This window comes from Lutra lutra, chromosome 8 (assembly GCF_902655055.1).
Source record: "Lutra lutra chromosome 8, mLutLut1.2, whole genome shotgun sequence".
NCBI lineage: Eukaryota > Metazoa > Chordata > Mammalia > Carnivora > Mustelidae > Lutra > Lutra lutra.
In genome coordinates, this window is record NC_062285.1 from 58,916,041 (window position 1) to 58,937,116 (window position 21,076).

Here is a 21,076-nt window from a genome sequence, read left to right on the forward strand (position 1 = left end):
AGAACGAGAGGGCGGCGGGGCGGGCAGGAGGCGCCCCTGCCGCCGCCTCGCCCCGCCGCTCTCCCGCCCTAGCGCTCTCTCCAGCCGCCCGCACTCACTTTGTCACAATTACGGGGCCGTCACTCGGCCCGGATTGTTTTCCCCAAATTGTTGTTCTATAAACTGGCGAGAGGTGGGGAGTGGGGGGATCTGACAAGCTGAAGCGGGAGGGGAGGGCCTGAACGGCGGTGGGGGACGCCGCGGAGTATCAACCCACAAGCGGACCAGGGCGGGCAGGTGAATCCAGAGACCCACGCGGGAACTCTGGTCGGTGCCTCAGCCTCGCTGCCCATCCCGCTTTTAACCTTCCTGGACCTTCCCAGCTTTGGCTGCCTCGGTTTCCCCAACAAAGAACTGGGAGGATTGGAGGGCAGGGACTGCGAGGCGGTTGTAGGTGGGGCCCAAACTTCCCCGCTCTCCCACTCTCTTTTGTTCTTGATACCCGGGTCACAGCAGAAGGGGGTCTATCCCAGCTCGGCAGTCCCCAGAGCGCCCCTCGGGTGTCTGCTCAGTCCCGCTGGATGACCGGACTCCCACCCGCCACGGGGTTAGGCCACCCTTTGCCCCGCCCGCGCCCTCCAGCCGCTCGGTGCCCCCACACCACCTTGTCCCTCAACTGCGCAAACATCTGTTGCGCGCCCACTGTGAGCCGGAGCCGCGCCAGCCTTCCTCCCCCCGAACCTCTCCCCGGCCGCCCGCCCCTGCCGGCCCGCCTGGCCTGTCGGCTTCGTGACAGCCGCAGCCGAAGCCCAGGCCCCGCGGGAGCGGCCTGAGAGGAGCCGCCGCGTGGCTGGCTCCGACACCGGCCTCCCCGGCGGCTCCAGGGGCAACGGAGGGTGGCGGCCGCTGAAGCGAGACGGGAGCCGGCCCGCAGACTTGGCAGAGCTGGGCCGGGGAGGGGGGAGAACCCCTGGGCGGGCCTGTCTCCCTGTCTCTGAGGCCTGTCGGTCTCCTCATTCCATTGCCCTGGGGTCGGCCCTGGACAGGAGACCGCCTGACTCCGCGCGCCTGGGACGCTTTGGCTCCGGTGCCCCCTCCCCCAGTCCGGGTGATTTACACGCGGGCTCCGCGCAGCGGCCGCTTCCCAATCAGGAATATCGACCCCGGGCGGGGCCCCCGGGCCGCATCGATCCCTCTAAGGCTCCGGATTTAAAAATGTCAAATTTGCCTTTTCCAGGCGGGCGGAGGGGCTTGGGGGGGGGTGCTGGAGGAGGGAGGCTGCGGGGGTGGGGGCGGACAGCGGGGCATCGACCAGGTGCTTGTGCCCAGAATGAGAAGCGACCCGGTCTTGGCCATCCTAGGGTTGCAGTTGCCTCTAGATAAGGGCAGGAAGGAAACCCTGATCCCTTTCCCATTCCCATGGACCTCACCGTTGCATTGGCGTATCCCCAAACGGAGAAGCCACAGAGGAACAAAGACATACCCCAAAATGTAGGGAGACAAATTTGGAGGCGATCCCTAAACATGGACACAAGAAGAGGTACAGAAACAAAGATACAGAGGCTCAAAGAGATTCCCTAGCTATGAGGAAGAGCAAGGCAAAGGGAAGGTGGCTGAAAGACACATAGAACAAAACGGGAGATCAGAGATCCAGAATCTTCCCCAACTCTGCCCTATAGACCCAGGAGATTCTGGACTGGAAAAGAAGTCAGGCTTAACCTTTTGGTGTGTTTGAGAGTGGGGGAGGACAAAGCCAGGTGAAGGAAGAGAGTTATTAGAGAGAGGAATCAGACTAGAATTAACATTATTCTCCCAAGGTGTCAACTAGTAACTGGACCTGAGGAGCAAAAGATAAGGGTCTGAGGGGCCCCTAGCCCAGGCCCCAAAGAGGTGGGTTCTCTTGGGAGTCTGATGGTCTGACTGCTGCCTGAGACCCACCTCCTTCTCTCTGACCACCACTAGACTGAGAAACTAAGACGTGTTGGAGATCACATCCTGTATGTGATGAAGACTGTATATGTAGGGATGTGGACTATGGAAAACTCTAGTAGCCACTTCCTTCCCCAGGACTCAGCAGCTTGTGTCTCCAGGCTTTGGAAAAAGCATCCATTACTTTCAGGAAGCATAGGAAAAGGGTGATATTTGGGGTGGAGATGATGAAAGGAGCACTTGTCCAGACCAGCATCCTCACAGTTAACATCTATCCCCCCCCACCCCCACCAGCATACCTCAGCTGTCACTGTGCACACTGCCATTTCCTACAGAACTGGAGAGAGAGCTGACAGCAAGTAGTGTGTGTGGGGGCTAGGGGCAGCACAGACACGAAAGAAGAGGCTGCAGCTGATCCTCAGACACACACAACACACACCAGCACTGACAAAATCAGGTCAACACATTCCTAAAACTGACCTACACTGTCACTGATTTCCAGGTGTGATTCACACTCATCAGTCCCTGTCACCCACGCCACCTCTGTGCGCACGGACACGCACAATTCCTCCCAGGCCAGGCTGAAGCGCCCAGTCCTAAACGTCCATACACTTTCTTGAGGTTAGACCTTAAATCGCCTAACCCAAGGAGAGGGCTTAGGTTCTCGCCCTCGCTCCCCAAATTCTACAACCAGAGCCAGCTCCAACGCCTGAGAGGCCAAGCTCAAGGAAGTCAAGTACCGGGATCGAGGCGAGGAATTGGGAGCTGACCTGTCGGTGGGGCTATTAAACGCCTCCCTGACTCTCCCTCCTGCCACTGGCCTCTTTCCCGGCACGTCCACTCGCTGCTCGCCGGGCCCGCCGTCCGCCTGTCAGTCGAGTAATGAATGCGCGCTCCGGGCCCCGGGCCCCCCCGGAGTCGTTCATCACTGCCAGCCACCGCCCACCTCTCTGCCGCCCGGGAGGGCTAAGCGGCCCAGGCGGCGAGAGCCCCTCTCCCCCCACCTCGACCACTAATTGTCAGATTGAGATGTTGATTTGTCTGCTGGGAGCTAGCGCCAAAGAATCCGCAGTAAAACCCGGACTCCTTGAACTTCCTTTCGGCGGCGTGCGAGTTCTCCCAGCCTTGGAGCTTTTCTGGATTTGACGTGGATGGGTTGGATCTCACTTAAGAGATGGGGGAGTAGGAACGCAGTATCACTCTATTCCGATAGGAGGAGCACCAGACTACAGACCCTCAGTTTCCCTAGGAAAGCTCTTCTTGGGCGCAGTTCCACCTGTAGGGACCGGATGCCCTTAGGGCTTCGTCCCTCAGTCTCCCAGCAGGGGGCGCCTGGCCCACCACCCTCTTCCCTTCTACAGCTAGATCCCTGCTTCGGCACTGGAAGCCCCAAGGCAGCTGTCCCACAGTCCGCCTTCAGGTCACGCCCGGGGCCATATCCTGCCCTCTCTCTCCTGCAGGTGCCTCCCGCCTCCCGCAGCCTTCAGTTCTCCCCCAGGAGGTGCCCCTGTTGCAGGTCCGTCCTCGCCTTGCCCTAGGCGCCTAGGCTGTAGTCCTACCCCCGCCCTCTCCCCAGCCCGGGCCCCGGAGCTCCCCGGGCGGCCGGCTGAGTGACGGGCGGCCGGTGATTATGCGGAGGGGGGAGCGGGGTGCGCCGCGGGCGGCAGCGCTGACCCTTCACATTTCCGATCCGCCGGGACCCTCATCCATCCGAAGCTGCTCTTTGTCTGGCCGCCTAATTGCCGGCGGACAGGATGGATGGCGGGACCGACAGCCGCGGAATCCCTAATAAAGGCCGCGGCCGCCGGGGAGGGAGCGCAGAAAGGAGGGGGAGCAAGAAGGAAGGGATGGAAGGAGGTGGGAGGAAGCACGGGGCCGCGGCCGCCGACTCAGAGCCACTGCGCGCGGCGCACGCTGTAGCCAGGCCCGCCTAGGGTGCAGGACTAGCAGTCCCGGGTGGACCCGGGTCCTGGCGCGGTGGATATGGGGCTTGTTAAATCTCCTGCTTGGAGAAGAGGAAAGAGCCATGAGCAGAAAGAACATCCCAGGGCCAACCCCGCTTAGCCTTGCCCTCGAGGCTTGGAGCTCAGGCGCTGCCTCCTGGGCTCTGGGCTCTCGCCAGCTGGCGCCCCTCCCTCAGCCCCCCGCACACCCCCTCCTTTGCTCACCTGTCGGTCTCCCAGCGCGGATCCAATATCCCCGCGGAGAAATGAGGGGTCTGACAGCTGTCTGTGCGGCCGCTCGCCACATTTCATTAACTGGAGGCTGGAGCGGGCGGATGGTGGGGGCGAGGAGGGGAGCAAAAGGAGGCGGAGAGCGAGGCCAGGGCGAGGAGACGCCCCTGGCCAGGGGTCAAGGGCTGTGGAAGTAAGTCAGCAGCGCGATCTTGCCTGACAAACACCTTGGAAACAGGTTCTGCCCTCCACGTGGGAACCAGGAGCCTACCCTCAGTCCAGTGGGCGCTCGCGCAGCCCTTTGAACCCGAGGCTGCCCGGAGCAGCGGTGCCGGGAGGAGTGGCAGCCCTAGGCCCGGTGGCATATTGGCCCTGTCCCTCTGCGGGGAAGGTCTGCCGACCCTCCGCGCAATGGGGCAAAGTGCGAGACTGTTTTCCTACAGATGGTGGGAGAAGGAGGGGGCCCTCAGCGCTACTCCCCTGCCTGGGCCAGTTTTCCTCCCTTTAGCCTCTTGAAAACAATTTTCCTCGGATTCATTTTGTTTCCTTCTCCATCCCTATTCTCTGCCCACTCCTCTTCTTTTGAACAGCTGCTCTCCGTAGCTAACTTCCTCGACCCACCGTTAGCCAAAACTGGAGCATCTGTTGGGTGTCAGGTCCCCCAGAGCATGGGTGGAGGATGAAGGACACTGAGCCTAGGCCCTGCCCTCTCGGCCTCACACACATAGATCTCCTCTGAGACCTGTTCAAATCTCGCTCCTCACTCCTGCCCTGCTTCTCTCCCCCTTGCACTGTCTCTGTCTCCATGTCTCTTCCCTGGGGCACTGAGATCAGAACTCTAGTTCCAGGCCTGCCACTTACAGGGTGATACAGAACAAGTCATTTCTACTTTCTGGGCCATTCCCTCATCTGTAAAAATGGAGACAATATATCCACCTCTTATGGGGTGTTGTGAGGATGCAGTAAGAACTTGTATATAAAAGCCCTCAAATACAGCAAATACTCAGTTATATAATTTCCATTTCCATGTTATCCCCTGTCCTCTCAGGCAGGCAAAGTTCCTTCCTCGTCATACCAGGGGCTTGGTACGAGGCAACCCAGGCTGTTTCCAGTTCTGTGTCCTCTTACATGTGGGAGCTGGAAGCCAGCATGTGTGTGAGGGGTTAGGGACCACACTATGAATTACCCCAAAAAGTGAGGAAAGAGAGAGTGCAAGCAAACAAAAGTGCTTTCTTAGATCTTAATGTGACACCAGCCCATTGGTTTCTCTCCTTTTACAAATGAGGAAACTGAGGCTTATGGAGGTTCCCCAGCTAGTGACAGGGACAGGCCGTAGTGCTAGCATCGTTCCTCCCATCAGCACTCTATTGTTCATCTCCTCACTCCTCTTCTTCCCTTGAGGGGGTCTGGGTCAGTAACAAGGAGTGTGGGAGAAGGAACAAAAAGAGAGAACCTTCAAGGAGCCAGGACCTTTCCACTAGACTTCATAAAATTTTAACACAAAACTTCCTCAGAGTAGAAAGCCTATATCCCATGCAAATAATATGCTAATCACATGCTAATCCAAAGTCTGGTCCTCAGAACTCTGATGCACACCTGGCTGTAAGTTCTGGAGGAAATTCTTGGGATATCCCCTGGGTTCCAGGACAAGACAGATGAGAGATGTGCTCCATTTAGGCTCAGGTTATGGAGTCAGAATTCATTTCAGGACTGGAGATGAGTCAAGTGCATAATTTGGGATTAGGGTCAGGGTTAGTGCAGAGTCAAGGGTGGAGGTTAAGGTAGGATTCAGCTTGGGCTGTACTTTTATTTTACTTATTTATTTTTAGGTAAGCTCCACACCCAAAGTGGGACGGGAGCCTGAACTCACAACCCCAAGATCAAGAGTCACATGCTCCTCCAACAGAGCCAGCAGGGCACCCCTGGGCTGTGCTTGTAAAGAGGGGAGGATAGGGAACTCTTTAAAGGCCTCCTTTCCCTTCCCTTTCCCCCATCAGACTCGTCCCCACCTTTACCGCTCTTGGCTACATTCTGTAGCACACCCTTCTCTGCCTACTTCCCATTCCCATCCACACCACCTCCCTGGGTCCTCCCAATTTGGCTGCCTGGGGAGCTCTGGATAAATCGTCCCAGACCCCAGCCTGGGCCTCAGCATTTCCTCTTGAGCCCAGACACTTGGCTTCTGGCCCCAGGAGCACTGGCTGGCCTTGACCCTACCCAGGTCCCTCATCGGCCGAATGTGACAGCTGCAGGGGAAGCAATAAGGACCTGGTGAGCTGGCAGCTTCATTCCAGAGCGTGGGGAAAGAGCAACAGAACATGAATAAATTCATGGAGCTGGCCCCTCAGCTCCCTGTGAGCCAAGCCTGCTCCCCCCACCACACAGACCTGCTGCTGCCTGCAGCCCTGCTGGTCACCGCAGCTCACAGCCTGGGCTGGGGACGGGAGAAGGGACGCTCCAGAGAGAAGAGGGCTGGGACCTGAAAGGGGCTGAGGTGAGGGGCTCAAAAAGAGGGCCTCGGTGAGTAGGAGAGTGGGGTGGGGAATGAGGGTGAGCAGTGAAGGCCTCTGGTCAGCGGAGGGAGGGCAGGGGAGGGGTGTGGAGGAAAGAGAAGGATGGCAGGACCTGAGGACGATGGGGCTTGAGGACCGGGCAGGGTAGGCCAGCGTGAGCACCGGCCTGCTCTCTCCTCTCTGATCCATCCATCATCCAGCCTGGGGGAGCAGTTCTGGAATTAGACATGCACGGGGCCGACATGGCCCTCAGCCCCCCAGGAAGACAAATGGCGACAAAGACCTTGAATAAAATTTGTATTTATGGTTGGAGGAGGAGGCCCCTCCCCCACTGACTGCCAATCCTTTCTCTCTCAACCCTTTCAAGCATGAGGGGCCTCCCTCCACACCGGCCGGAGCCTCAGCAACCTCTTTCTTCCTGCACTGTTATGGGCTGGGAGGTTCAGGAAAGGGGTACAGAAAACAAGGTGAGGTGAATAACTTTCTACCCAATAACCATGCCTTGGTATGCCCTGTGTCCTCCATTTTGCACAACTTATTCCTGTATATTACAGCCCTGGCTTATCCTAGTCAATAAGACGTCCTTTGCATCTGTCCACCTCCACGGTCTCCAAACATCGCCACCTTTGCCGGTCCCGGAGCTCCTTTTCCAAACCTTTGGCCCTGGGGTCCCTTGTAGGCAAGAAATTTCCTCCGGAGGTGCCAGACCCTAAGGAAAGATGGAGCCACAAGCTTTTTTCCCCGGACCCTGACCCCACACAGAGAGGGATCTATCAAAGCTTGTGTCCCCTCTTGGTCGCTCCGAATGACAGAAACAGAATGACAGAAACAGTCACCTCTCACAGGAGGGTGCCCAGCATTTAATCTGCATTTTAGTTGTGTTAATTTGCATAACCAACTTCAAATCCCTCCCTCCAACATTTACTATGTGGGATCCAACTTCTTTGGGTTTCCATCTAACCACAGATTTTTGGGAAGGGGAAGGAGGCTGAGATGCTGCAGCTGGACAAGGTCTGAGACTGGGGCAGGGGTGGTGCGGGGCTGGGCAGGGGAGGGCCAGTGAGAGACTACAGCTGCTTTATGACTCCTTCTCCCCAGTAGATTCTCTACTCTTCAGTCCTAAGATAGGAAACATGGCATTCATGGGGCCCCACATTTAGGGGCTAAGAGGAAACCAAGTAAAAAAGCCTCCCTTCAAACAGTCCTCCCCACTGCCCCCGCCACACACACACAAAGACAACACACAATCCACAATCCCACTCAACCAGAAACACACAAGGCCAGGGTACCATGGCCTGGTCCACACTTGCCAGCACACTGTCACATCGCACAGACCCGAAGCCTACCACTCTGTTGGAAGAACCGCCCCGCCCCCGCATCTTCCCCACAGTTGATATGTCACATTGGAGTCCGAACACGGACCTGGGTGTCTCTCTGCAGCGCGCCATTTACATTTCTCTCTTGATCTGTCAACCTGTCTCCGCTCTTGTCTCTCTCTCTGTCTCTGTCTCTGTCTCTGTCTCTCCCTCACCCCCTTTGGGCCTGTCACTTAGTCTCTTTTCGAAGCTTTGTCTCTGTCTCTGCGTCTCTATCTGGCTTTCTGTCTCTTTGATTTCTCTGTCGCTTCTTCTCTGCTTTCCTGTCGGTTTCCTGCTCACTCCTCAAGCCTGATCTGTTTTTCCCTCTGGTTCCTTCACCCTCTTCGCTGCTCTGTGCCCCCCAACATTGGGGGTCGAAGGTAGGGGTGGCTGGAAATTTGCCTTTTCCAGGTCAGGCCAACATGTACTTGTTGAAGCCTTTACCATGTGTTATTGGGTCACGGCACTGAGGGTCGTGGGGTGGTGAATTTCAATCTCTTATCGCCCTTCCTGTTTGTGGGCCTTTCTTTGGAGGGGGTGCTTTTTTAGCTCTGGAATCCACCTCTGTCTGTCTTCTTTCTGTGTGTGTATGTCGACCCCTTTTTATACCATATATATTTCTGGCTTCCTCTGGGCTCTGGGAATACCAAACTCAGGGTGGGGTGAAAGTAAGGATAGGGTGGGGGCAGTGAATTTCTGCAGAATCGGCTCAGAACAGGCAGGAACCGAGAAGCTGGGGGGACGCGGCTGGGGGCCTCTGCCTGCCCCGCCCCCGCGCTTCCCACTCTGGGCGCCAGGGGTCGCTCCGTCCCGGGCCGCTTATAGAGACTCCCGCCGCGCAGCGGCTCACACCACCCGCACTGCCGCCCCGGGAGGGAGGGGAGGAAGGTTAGGGACGCAGAGAGGGAGAGCTCCAGCTGGAGAGAAACGCGGGTCCAGGGCTCTAGCAGGGGCTGGGGCCGCGGCTGGGGTAGAAAGGTGCGTCAGTGCTCGCCAAGAGCCAGAGCGCAAACCTACGAGGAGGTCGAGTCCGGAGGGCGCCACCCGCAGCGCCGAGCCTGGGACGTCCAGAGCGCGGAGAGTAGTCCCTGGCTCTGGCCAGGAGCGATCCGTCTGGGTAGCCGGGGACCTAGGCGCCGCCATCCTTGAGAAAACAGCTGTCCGGAGAGCAGGCATCCTAGATCTGTAAGAAACCGGCCGTCCGAGAAGCCGCTGATTTCAGGCGCCCGGGAACGTTAGGCTGAACGGGAGGGTAATAGAGGACCACGGGTTTTGAACCGTCGGGAGCCCCCTGGCCCAACCCACGGCGGGGGACCTCCGCCTTGACGGAAGGTTTGGGGAACGGCACCGCTGAGGCGGGAGCCCGCAGGGGCGGGGGGGCCGGGCGCAGCCGTCGGGGGGGTCCCGACCCAGGCCCGAGCCCGGCCACCGCCTCCGGGGCCCGCGGAGAGCCCCGGGCCTCCGCCGCCATTGCGCCCAAGAGTGAAGAGGATCTGCTGGCCCTGGCCGCGTCGCGGCTGAGCCGCCGCAAGCGGGTGGCAGGCGCGGCCGTCGGGGTGGCCATGGTGCTGCTGCTGCTGGTGGCCATTCCGCTGCTGGTGCACAGCTCCCGCGGGCCGGCTCACTATGAGATGCTGGGTCGCTGCCGCATGGTATGCGACCCACACGGGCCGCGAGGCCCTGGACCCGACGGCGCGCCCGCCTCCGTGCCCCCCTTCCCTCCGGGCGCCAAGGGAGAGGTGGGCCGGCGCGGGAAGGCAGGTCTGCGAGGGCCCCCGGGTCCCCCAGGCCCCAGAGGGCCTCCAGGAGAGCCGGGCAGGCCAGGTCCACCGGGTCCTCCCGGCCCAGGCCCTGGCGGGGTGGCGCCCCCTGCCGGCTACGTGCCTCGCATCGCCTTCTACGCGGGTCTGCGGCGGCCACACGAAGGTTACGAGGTGTTGCGCTTCGACGACGTGGTCACCAATGTGGGGAACGCTTACGAGTCGGCCAGCGGCAAGTTCACCTGCCCCATGCCAGGTGTCTACTTCTTCGCTTACCATGTACTCATGCGCGGCGGTGACGGCACCAGCATGTGGGCCGACCTGATGAAGAATGGACAGGTGAGGTGCCCCTCCCCGACCCAGGCCCAGAGCAGACCTGGCAGCTTTCTAAATCTCCCTGCACTCATTCCACCTGAGGGCTGCATACGAACCCTTCCCCCCAACAGCGTCACTGAGTCCAGAAACGCCAGGCTGCCAAGAACTTACAAATTGTTTCATTTAGCCGAAGAGGAACTGGGGCCAGAGAAAGGAAATGACCTGCCCAGGGTCTCACAGAGTGTTAGGAATGGTGTCAGACTCGGAACTTAGGACTCAAAGCTTAATGTCTCTGCAGCTGCTATCCTCACTCTCCAACTACAGGCAACCCTACACCAAAACTTCTTTGGTGTCTCATCCTGCCAGTTAGTGTCTGTTCTTGCCCTGTCTTGGGCCACCCTCTCTTCTGAGGCAGCCTTTCTGGCTTTTTGGTTTCCCAGCCTCAGGATGGGTGAACTACCTGGAGTCTGGCTCTTTTGAATTAGCATGGAATCCAGGTCTCTGGCAATGGGCAGTGGGCAGCTGTTCTCGTTGGGGGCATTCAGCTTGTATTTCCGAGTAAAAGGCAAAAAAGAAAGACGACACTCACCCAGGGCCTCAGACCATTCTAGAGCTGGCCTTACCCTTAGCTAATACTGAGTCAGTAGGCAGAGGTGGAAATCGTGTGGCAGTTCACCGGCCAGCTGGGCAGCATGATGAAAGGGATTTGGAAGGGGAAAGAGGCAAAGAACAGATAAGGCAGAAGCTTTGGACCCTGGGCTGGTTCTGTAGGCCCCACATCTTCCCTGGCAACCTCTGGCCTCCAGGTTCTGCTGCTCCTGCCCCTGTGGTCAGAGTTGGAGTCACTGCCACCTTGACTTGGGAGAATAGCTCCAAGGACTCAGCAGGAGGACTGGGACGTGCAGAGAGGGAACGAGAGGCCGGGGAGTGGGGGTTGGGCAAGGCACCTGGGCCCCACAAGCTGCAGGGGGTAAGACTGGGGCTAAGCGGTGACCTCTGAATGCTCCGTGCGCCAGATGTGGACCGTGGCACATCAGGCCTGCTGGTCCTGGAGGTATGGACCCGGGTCCTGCTCCAGCTGCAGCACCCTCCTGCTCCAGGACTAGTAGGCATTGCACTGGGGTCTCCTCCCAGCAGGGCCGCCCCAGGGACCCAAGGAAAGAGAGACTCTATGTGTGCCTGCATGGGAGAGACAGCCGTTTGTGTGTAAGGGAGTGAGTGTGTGTGTGTGCGCATGATGCGAGTGTCTGTGGGTGCGGGGTGGGAGAATGGATTGGTGTCTATCTGCATGGGGCCTTGAGTAGGTGTGTGTGGTCTATGCAGGGTATCTGTGAGCAGGAGGAGGGGGCGACTGTCTATCTAGAGTGTGCCGGTTTCAGAGGGGGGTGGGGGGCCGCGCGGCTCCCACTCTGTATTCCGCGGCGCGGTTGCTGCGGCCCTGGGGACGGTAAATAGTGATTAGAATAATGATGAATAATTAATGAGTTAATAACCAGCCCCCGCGGGACACGAAGAGGGGGGCTGGGGAAGGGGCTGGCGGCCCTAGGCGACCAGAAGCGAGGCCAGAGGGAAGAAGAGGTTACCTGTTGGGGCGGAAGGCGACCCCTATGTCCTGGGGCCAGTGGGCCCCAGAAGGGGAAAGGGCATCCAGAGGCGAAAACGCATCATTGCACCTTCCCATGTCTCGCACCCTCGCTCCCAGGCTACAGACGCACCTGTGCCCTATCACTGAGGGAAGGGAACGAAACTTCAGGAGGTCAGAGTGGGTTCAGAATCTTAGCAATTACCCTACAGGCTAATTTTATTGTTTGAATGCTAATAATAGCAAACCCTATAGAGCGTTTTCTAGGTGCAAAGCGCTGTTCTAAGTCACTTCTTATGTACTAACTCACTTAATCCTAACAACCTTATGAGGTCGGCTCTATTATGACCTCCCATCTTCTAGTTCAAATTGAGGACCAGAGAAGGCGTGAAACTTGTCGAGTCGCACAGCTGGGGAGTGGCAGTGCCTGAGAAGCTCAGCGGTCTCCTGCGCGCTCCTTCTCCTCCCCAGCCCCTGCAGCGGGTTCCCCTCGACCCGCCTTCGCGGGCCCAGGGCACCTACTCCGCCCAACGCTTCTCCACACCCGAGCTCCGCACAGGGGCTGAGCGGCGTGTTGTATTCTCCTCCGCCAGGTCCGGGCCAGCGCCATCGCTCAGGACGCGGACCAGAACTACGACTACGCCAGCAACAGTGTCATCCTGCACCTGGATGTGGGTGATGAAGTCTTCATCAAGCTGGACGGCGGGAAGGTGCACGGCGGTAACACCAACAAGTACAGCACTTTCTCCGGCTTCATCATCTACCCGGACTGAGCAGGGCCCCATCCCCCGCGCCCCTGCTCGCCCTTCGCCTCTGCTCCCCTCTCCACCCACCTCCAGCCGACCCCACCCAACGTGCCCCCCCTTCCTTTGAGAGCCTGGCGGCGGGGCGGATCCTCCCGCTCCCGGAGGCAGCCTTGCTGGGTGGACTCTCCGCGATCCCAGGGGTCGAAGTGGCTGGGAAGAGGAGGAGGCCGTGCTGAGGAGCAGAGCGGCTCCAGAAGGGTCCCCCGGGGTCAGAGTTCGTGCCTGTGAAAGCGGAGGAGACCATCTCTACTGCGGGGGGCTGGGGAACAGCTTTACCACCCGGAGCTGCAAGCAGAAAGGAAGCCCCGGCATTCGGGGGTGGCCCTGTGTGCGCGGGGGTGGAGAGCATAAACAGGAGCCCATCCTGGTGGGAGGAGAGGAAACGTTTGGCTGGCGCTTGTTCCCTGTCACAACTTTCTCTCTCCATCCTCTCCTCCCTTCATCTCCATTTTCAGGCTCCAGGCTCCGGCCTAGCAGCCTTCCTGTGAACTGGAGGAACCAGTGAATTCTTTCCTAGCATTTATAACTCATTCTGTACAGTCCCCATTTCCCGCCCATCCTGCCTAGGCCCTGGGGTCACAGCTGCTGTTGCCTCGCCCAATAAAGTGAAGTTGGAGAACGTGTGTGCTTCTTAGTGCCCAGAGTGGGGGAGAAGGACTGACCCTTTCCCTCACTGCTGTCAAGGACTCTGGTCCTACCACTCTCTGCCAGAGGCAAAGGTTTACTTATTCCTGGCAAGTCCTGTCTCTGGGGGAAGAGAGGAGGAGAGTAGCCCAGGGCTTCTACTCTGATATGGAAAGGGAGGCACATAAGCTTCCGGAGAGCTTTGAGACCTCCTACTGGCGTGGAGACACCAGCCAGAATGACACTAACAAGGGGGGTGGGGGAGTTCCAGAGATATGGGTCTGGTGCTTCTGCTTTTTGCCTGATGCAGAGGGAGCTGTAAGAAGATGAGCTCTAGGGCAGGAAGGAGCTGCTGATGGCTCCCGAGAGGGGCATTGATCTCAAAAAGCAAGAAGAGCAGGTCCGGAAAGGTCCAGATTTGCCCACACAAACTCCTACAACGCGCAGGGGCGGAGGTTGGCGGGAGTGGGATGCCTCTTTAGGACCGTTCTAGGTGAGGGAGCCTGGGGAATCCGGAGAGCCCAGGGCCCCCCTCTAAGCTGGAGGACACTGCCACCGTGTGGGCAACTGGAGAACAACAGCTGTAGCTGGCCTAGATGGGCCCAGCGGGAAACAGACATTCCGATGACAATTAAGAAACTTTATTGAAGAATAAAGGGAATGGGCTCCCAGTCTCACGGGGTGGACAATAAATAAGGGCTAAAAGGAGCAAGGAACAAGGCAGGGCAGGAGGTGGATGCATCATGACAGAGAGTCCTGTGGGGCAGCAGAACCAACTGGAATAAAACACTGGGGAGAGAGAAGGCTGTCACAGCCCAGAAGCCATCCTTGAACCATAGCCAACCCTTCCCCACTGCCCTCCCCAAAGGATCAGAGGCTGGCCCCCCACCCCCACTCTCTCCCCAGCACCCGCACCACCCCATTTTCCAGGTGTGCTGTGCAGGCACAGCCTGGCTGTGGTTGGGGGGCTCACCAGGGCATCCTGCCATTCAAGTAATGTGGCCACAGGGTTGGTGCAGACCCGGGAGGATCCTGAGGGCGGGGCTCGGCTGGTGTAGAAGGCACATTCATCATCCAGGCGGGCCTCATGGAAGCAATGGATGGCGGTCAGACATGCTTTAAGGCGCTGCCTCAGGGCCAGGGTTCGAGGAGCGAGACTGCTGGGACCTGAGGGCCAAGGACCAAAGAGACTTCAGGGCAGGCTCTGGAGTCCTCTTTTCCCACCATCTAAAGCCCTTTCCCACTACCTTGCCCCACCACCCCCAGGGGCCAAGCCAATTAGGAGCACAGAGCTTGAGGGGCAACTCCTCCCTTCCTTCCCAAGGAGTGCTAGGCTAGGCTAGGGGAGCTGGAGGAAAGCATGGGACCACCCAGTGCAAGGTAGGGGCCCGCCTCTAGTGAGAGATGAGGAATCCCTTCTAACCTTTGTTCAGAATCCCTTCTAACCAACTCCTTACCTGCCTGGCCTGTTGGGGGTCTCAGAGACTGGAGTGAGTGAATAGGGGGGCTGGCACAAAGTGGGTGCTGGGAGGAGAAGATCAGGGTGGTGGTCTCTGGAGCCCACTGACGGCGGCAGGGCTGTGGGCTGGACTCCGGACTTCTCGGTTCCAAGAAGCAGGCCTCAGATGCCCCAGGCTCTATCCTAGGGGAGGGCTCTAGGAGTCCAGTGTGCCTATGGGAGTCAGCCTGCAGGTGTCCGGGCTCTACTGGAGGGCAGGGCTCTGATACCACAGGCTGTTCCTGGACAGAGGGTTCTGGTATCCCAGGCTCCCTGCTATGGCTGGACTCTGGGGACCCTGGCTCTGATGCAAGGCAGGGCTGAGCTGCCTCCGGCTTTGCTCCTGGGCAGGGCTGCGCTTCCCCACACTCCTCTGGAACACAGGGCTCTGGTAGCCCAGGGCGCTGGAACAGTCCAGGAAGGTGTAAGGCCCCTGAATTCTGCTCTGGGGCATTCCAGGTTCTAGAAATCTCAGCCAGAAAGGGCTGAAGTTCAACCATTTCCAGAGAGGAACCTCCATTAAGGGGGGCACACTTGCCCCCAGCCAGCCCTTCCACCTCTTGTCGCAACAACTCCTGCAGGATACTGATGCGCTGTGGGGAGGAGAAGAGCCCTCAGGGGGATGTCAAGGTGTGGGTTCAAGTCTCCACCCACACTGTCCTGTTCGCATCCTCTGTTGCTGTCAGGCAGGCATCAGGCCCACACACAGACCCACCTGCATCTTTAGCTCCTGGAGCGTGGCGGGTGTACTAGGGTCAGAAGCTGCCACAGGGGGTTTCCCAGGCCCCTCCTGCACCCTTGTACAACTTTCCTGGTCAAATAACCGGACTGCAATCTGCTCCTGGCACAGGGAAGGAGAGGGGCTGTGTGAGGAAGCCCGTCTGGGGCAGGAAAGAGATCACCCCACACCCCATACCAGGAAGGGCTCAGGTTAGTCAAGAAGCCCTAAACTTAAAGCAGGAGGCACAGCCGAGGAGCACGGAGTGTTGGAGAGTTGGTAGCTTCTCTGGGGAGCCTGCCTGCCTCAGACTGCTGGGATCCCAGCACCGAAAGCCTTCAGATACATACCCAGGGCAGGGCAGGCTCTTCAGGGCATGACTGAGGGGAGAGGCCGCTCAAACCCTGGGCCTGGGACAGAAGGGGGCATTGTAACTCTCCCTGTTCCCATCCATTCCCTTCCTCCCCCGCCCTGGCCTAGGTCAGCTACCTCCCCTGCTCTCTCTTACCTGCTGAACCCTGGGGGCCGCTCGGATGGGTGTGAACTGGGTTTTGGGACGAATGGCAAGGCGCCGCAAAACCGAATACGAGGGCTGGGGAGAGAGGAGGATGGCTGAGCAGGACCAAGAGCTAGACCTGGCAGGGATCCCAGCCAGAATGTTCTCCCCTTGCCCAGCAAGCCCCCCACCCTCTGGAGTGGTGGATACAAACTGGAGCTGAGGGGCCAGGAGAGGGTATGCGCTGAGCCCGTCCAAAGGGTGATGGGTGGGTGATGGACGGTGGCACCACTCGGCCAGGGGAGGATATCAGGTGGGAGGCACTGTTGTCCTGTGGGGAGGAACAAGGTGGAAGAGTGATCGCTCCCCCTCTGCATTCCCATGTCTCCTCATTCCAGCAGCCAGTGGGATTCTTTTAAGAACTAATCAAATCCTGTCTCTCTCTTGTTCATCACCCTGCCCCATGGCTTTCCACGAATTCCAAGGAAAAGCCGAGGCCTCACACTGATTCTAAATCCTTACCCAATCTGATCTTGCCATCACCCTAACCTCACTTCCTGTTGTCCTTATTCTGCTTCACCCTGGCTGGAGTCTCCTTTCTGCTGATCCTCAAACACACGAGGCACATTCCCGCTTCAGGGCCTTTGCATCTGCAGTTCAACTGGCCTGGAACATTCTTCCCCCAGATATCTGCATGGTTCACTTCCCCATCTCCTTTTGGTTTTCACTGAAATGTCATCTTCTCAATTAATTTCCCTGACCAATCTATATGAAATTGCTATACCCCCTCCCCTACTTCCACACCCCCTTCAGTGTCTACTTTGTTTTCACTCATCACCACCTGACAGGCTACATATTTTACTTTTTTTTTTTTTTTTAATGGTCTCCCCTTTCTATAATGTGAACTTATTTGCTACTGTGTATCCAGAACCTAGAGTACTGCTTGGCACATAGTAAGTGGTCAACAAACACTTGTCGAGTCAATGAATGTCAGATCTGCCTTGCTCTCGGCACTGATCTGCTGTGTGACACAAATAAATGCCAGACTGTGACCTCTCAGCCCCAGGCTCCAGACAGCTGGTAAGCAGAGACTAGACCTACTCTGGAGAGGCCTTGGGCCCGTGGGGCAAACAGACTCAATTTACATCCCGACCCCCACCCACAAATCCTCAGTGCTGGCCAATGCCAGAGAATTCCTCCCAAACATCTCCCCTTCTCCCCCCATCCTAGAAGGATCTCATCTCACCCTGGTGTGGGTTATCTCTCTTAATGGTACCCGCTGGGCCAGACCTAGGGGGCCCCCTCCTCCTTCATCTGAGCGAGTAACAACTTCATGTTCTCCTTCAGGGAGAGAGGGAGCTAGGATGAGACAGGAAGTTTGCTGTAGTTTTTTTTTGCTGGCACACACACCAACGGCTGGCATAGGGTTTTGGAACCTCCAAAGAGGGTAAGTCAGCTTGACAGCCCCCACTGTACCATCAGTGGGACCCGCCTAGCAGCCCCTTGGAGCCCAGCAACATCTCAGTAATCACTTACTAATCTGAACACCCCAAGTAGGCCAGGGGTGTGATGGCGGCTCTTAGGGCTGAGGACAGAACAGTGAGTGGAATGTAAATCTTAAAAGGAAGTGGCAGAGAAAGGGTTGAAGTGGGGACCACCTCCTTTGACACAAGTGTAACTGGACAACCTCTGGCCTATTATTAAGGTCCCTTCCTTGGTGGCTCCTCCTGATGTGGCCTTCCCCTCGAGCCCCCTCCCCACCCACTGAGCTTTCTCCAACTTAGGCAGCCCATCTGCCCCTCTTTTCTCCCCGTGGCCAGACACACTCACCAGGCGGGACTGGGGTCTCCAGGAGTAATCCTGAGGTCTGGCTCACTGAAGTCCTGACGACAATAAGGACAGCAGCTAGCAGTCACTGAGTACCAAGTGTGAGCTGGGCACTTTGCTAAGTGCTTTACAAACGTCATCTCATTTAAGTCTTTGCACAACAACCTCTAATGATACAAATGTTACCCTCATTTGACAGATTAAAGAAACAAGCTTGAGGGGCGTAAGGTAAGCTTACTCTAGTAAGCGCTGAGAGTCAGGAATCAAACCCAAGTCCCATTTATTGCCATAGTCTATGCTCTAGCTAATAAACAAAACAGACAGCATTTCTCATTTCTGTTCCTTCTTCCCCCCACAACCTGAAAAAAACTGATGTCATACGGAGGCCTGGCTGTGGAGGCCTGAACCCTCTTCTAAGGATTCAGCCTGGGCAGTCACAGGTTTCCCCCTTCCCCTCCTCAGTTGCTGGGGAGTCTTAAAGCTACAGGAAATCTCTAGCTCTGAGGGACCCCTGTATCAGACATTGGATCATTCTTTTCCAAATGATCCTCTCCTCACCGGCTGCTGCCACCTGTCACTCTTCTTAGCTCCTGGAAACTGGGGTGAGCAGAGGGGTGAAAGGAAGGTCCTGAAGGTGGAATCTAACCCACGGGAGCAAGAGAAAAGAGCAGAGTCAGCCATGGGCCCCAAACCTTCAGGCCTCACCACCAGCCCCATCAGCCTCCACAACCGCTCAGGCTCGTCAGGAAATATCTTCCCCCTCAGGGCCAGCTTGGTCCCAGGGAGGAGCTCACAGAAGAACCGAGGATCCCAGCCCCTCAAGAGCACTCACCAGGGCCTCTAGCCTCTGAGAACACAAGGTCCAGCCACGGGGTCCTGGTCCCTCCAGCCTCGAGAAGCAGGAAGCCCTGGCAGGGTCCAGTCGGTGGGCAGGGGTTCTAGGGGCTAAATATGCAGAGGCGCGGGCACCCTGACACCACAAATGAGGTCATCAGCACTGGCTCAGGACTCCCTCCTCCGTCCACACAGGCCTGATTTCCTCATATCCTGTCGCATTACCTGGCCCCTACGGGTGGTGCCTCCCTGGCTCCCTCGAATCAGGACTCTCTGAGCCAGACTGGGCTGGCGCCCCAGGCGACAGCTTTTCACCCCCTCACCTGACAGGATGGTGGCCAGGGCTGCGGGGTCGGCCACAAACTCTACAGTCCCTGGAGCCTCTGCAAGAGAAGAGGAGAAGGTGAGAAGAGGAGGGAGGCTGAGGGGACCCGGGGCTGCCACGTAGTCACCCTGAGGTGCAAGAGTGAGCTAGAGACTCATATTATTGAACTCGGCTCACAGAAGTTCATAGAACGTTTTTTTTTTTTTTTTTTAATTTTTTAAAGATTTTATTTATTTATTTGACAGAGATCACAAGTAGGCAGAGAGATGAGGAAGCAGGGTCCCCGCTGAGCAGAGAACCCGATTCAGGGCTCGATCCCAGGACCCTGGGATCATGACCTGAGCCGAAGGCAGAGGCTTTAACCCACTGAGCCACCCAGGCACCCTGAATTTTACTTTAGGTAAGACACTGTTCCAGGTACTGGGATTCAGAGATGAATGAGAAAGCCCCCAGCCTCAAGAAGTCACCATCACACTCTAGAGAGGTGACAGGCTCAAGTCAAAGTATGACATGCTATAAAAGAAGAACTACAAAGTATTAGCACACATGGCAATTGATTGTGACTGAGGGAGCTGGAAAAGGCTTTAGAAGAGGGAGGGGCGGTTTCTGGGAGTAGAGAGATGTCCAGGAGCAGGGTTCAAGACTCTGCTTACAGTATGCAGGAGACCAGGGTAGTGTGGAAAGCTCCCAAGCAGACTGCACCCACCCCATTCCCCCATGCCCACGTAAGGAAACTGTGTGTTTTCAAACCTCCAACAGGTACCTGTCTGGGGAGGGTGCCTAGGCCCCGCATTTTGTCCCCCAGGGCTAGGCCTCAGTTCCTCCAAGGGGTTCCGGAGCCGAGTGCTCCCCACCGATCTCTCTGATTTCTCTGTTTGATGTGTGACTTTCCGCCCGGGGCCTGCTGAGTCGAGGTTGGGCTTCTGCACCAATCTCTGGGGGAGTAAGACAAAAAGCGGGGGCTCAGCTCTGGGGTGCATTGGTGGTATGTAATGTCTCCTTGCAGGTACTGTCTTCACCCACCAGGCCCCTCTTACCTTTGGATCTTGGTTCTCCTGGTCCAGGGCGCAGGGTTTGACTGTGGGGAGAGGCGGGCGTCTCTGAGAGCGTACGGGAATCTTGCTAGGGGTAGGAGATACACCCCTGAGGAAAGGATCCTTCGTAGCCTGGAGGGTAGTCATGACTGCTAGAGCTAAGATGGGAAGAAAAGCAGGACCTGCGATCAAAGGTCAGCCAGTTCGGAGCACCAGTTCTGACATTCCTGAAGCTCCCACCTCCGCCCAAACCCATGTGCCCAGAAGACCTGATGCTTCCAAGGCCGCTCCAGGAAGCCGCTCCCTCCAGGCATTCCGATCCTACTCTCTCGCTCCAGGGCCCCTAGCGGCCTCTCCTCCCTATTGAGCCCCGCAGCCCCCCAGTCCGTCCAAGATTTCCACGCCGCACCTTCCTCGGAACCACTTTGGCTCACCCCCGCAACTGGATTCGCTTTTTCTTGACTGGCTTCAGCTGCAGCTACTTCCCCAGTTTGTAAAATACGCCGAGCGCCTGATTGGCTCTTCTGCGCTCCGCGGAGGCGCGTGACACCTGGCTGAGCAGCCCAATCCACAGGCTTCGGAGGCGGGGCCAGAAGGCGGGGCTAGTTGTCGAGCCGCTTTCTGGCCAGGAAAAAACTGACCCGACTCAGCTAGCCAATCAGAGAGCGGAGCGCGAGGTGGGAGGCGGGAAAAAGAGAAAGGAGGGGGGCGTTCGGAGGTCGGGGAAGGCGTGGCGCTCCGAGTCCTTCCCACAACGGGCGCTGCCTACTCTCGCGAGGTCTGGAGATTGCAAGGAGAAGGAGCATTATCGCGGCTTCGCGGGGAGAGTTGGCACTCTCGAAAGAAGCTAACGGTGTTGGAGGCTGGCGGGATCCCCAGACCGGGCTCTGACCTGAGAGCGCCCAGACCCGTATAGGAAACGTCTTCTGCCTTTGTGCCTGGGAGGAGAAAGCGCCTCCAAACGGACAGAGGAGAAAGCGCCTCCAAACGGACGGAGAGGGCTGGAAGGAATAGAACTGAGCCTAACGATAATAAAAATAAACCATCTTTGGGGCACTTGGGTGGCTCAGTCGGTTAAGCCTCCGACTCTTGATTTTGGCTCAGGTCTCCATCTCAGCGTTGTGAGATCTAGCCCCACGTGGGGCTCTGCACTCAGTGGCGAGTCCTCTTGAGATCCTCTCTCCTCTTTTTCCTCACCCCCGCCTCACCGGCCTCTCTCTCTCTCTAGGTAAACAAATCTTAGACAAACAAACAAACAAACCATCTTTTTCTCACAGGATCTTTGCAACCCTTGAGGTGTGGTC

At 57.7% G+C, this 21,076-nt stretch overlaps 2 protein-coding genes across 5 annotated transcripts; one reads left to right on the forward strand and one right to left on the reverse strand.

Annotated features, from left to right (window-relative positions):
- The first annotated feature begins 8,823 nt into the window (after positions 1-8,823).
- On the forward strand, positions 8,824-13,149 carry C1QL4 (complement C1q like 4). The gene is made up of 2 exons (XM_047741630.1): positions 8,824-10,052; positions 12,204-13,149. Exons 1-2 carry the CDS (start codon positions 9,516-9,518, stop codon positions 12,381-12,383), a joined length of 717 nt encoding a protein of 238 aa, XP_047597586.1. The 5' UTR covers positions 8,824-9,515; the 3' UTR covers positions 12,384-13,149.
- Positions 13,150-13,665: 516 nt separating this feature from the next.
- Positions 13,666-20,312, reverse strand: TROAP (trophinin associated protein). Of its 4 annotated transcripts, none has more exons than XM_047742892.1 (15): positions 20,182-20,312; positions 19,776-19,930; positions 19,502-19,673; positions 18,639-18,796; positions 18,412-18,549; positions 18,138-18,220; positions 17,583-17,635; positions 16,999-17,111; positions 15,967-16,083; positions 15,765-15,848; positions 15,607-15,666; positions 15,254-15,379; positions 14,498-15,131; positions 14,014-14,207; positions 13,666-13,829 (listed from the first exon to the last, which is right to left on the reverse strand). In XM_047742892.1, the coding sequence occupies exons 2-15, from the start codon at positions 19,917-19,919 to the stop codon at positions 13,782-13,784; spliced, it is 2,124 nt and encodes a 707-aa protein (XP_047598848.1). In that variant the 5' UTR covers positions 19,920-19,930; positions 20,182-20,312; the 3' UTR covers positions 13,666-13,781. The 4 variants fall into 4 exon arrangements, with proteins under 4 accessions (XP_047598848.1, XP_047598850.1, XP_047598849.1 ...); XM_047742894.1 differs by having other exon boundaries at positions 19,776-19,954; positions 20,182-20,274; XM_047742893.1 differs by having other exon boundaries at positions 20,042-20,182.
- Between the last annotated feature and the right edge of the window lie 764 nt (positions 20,313-21,076).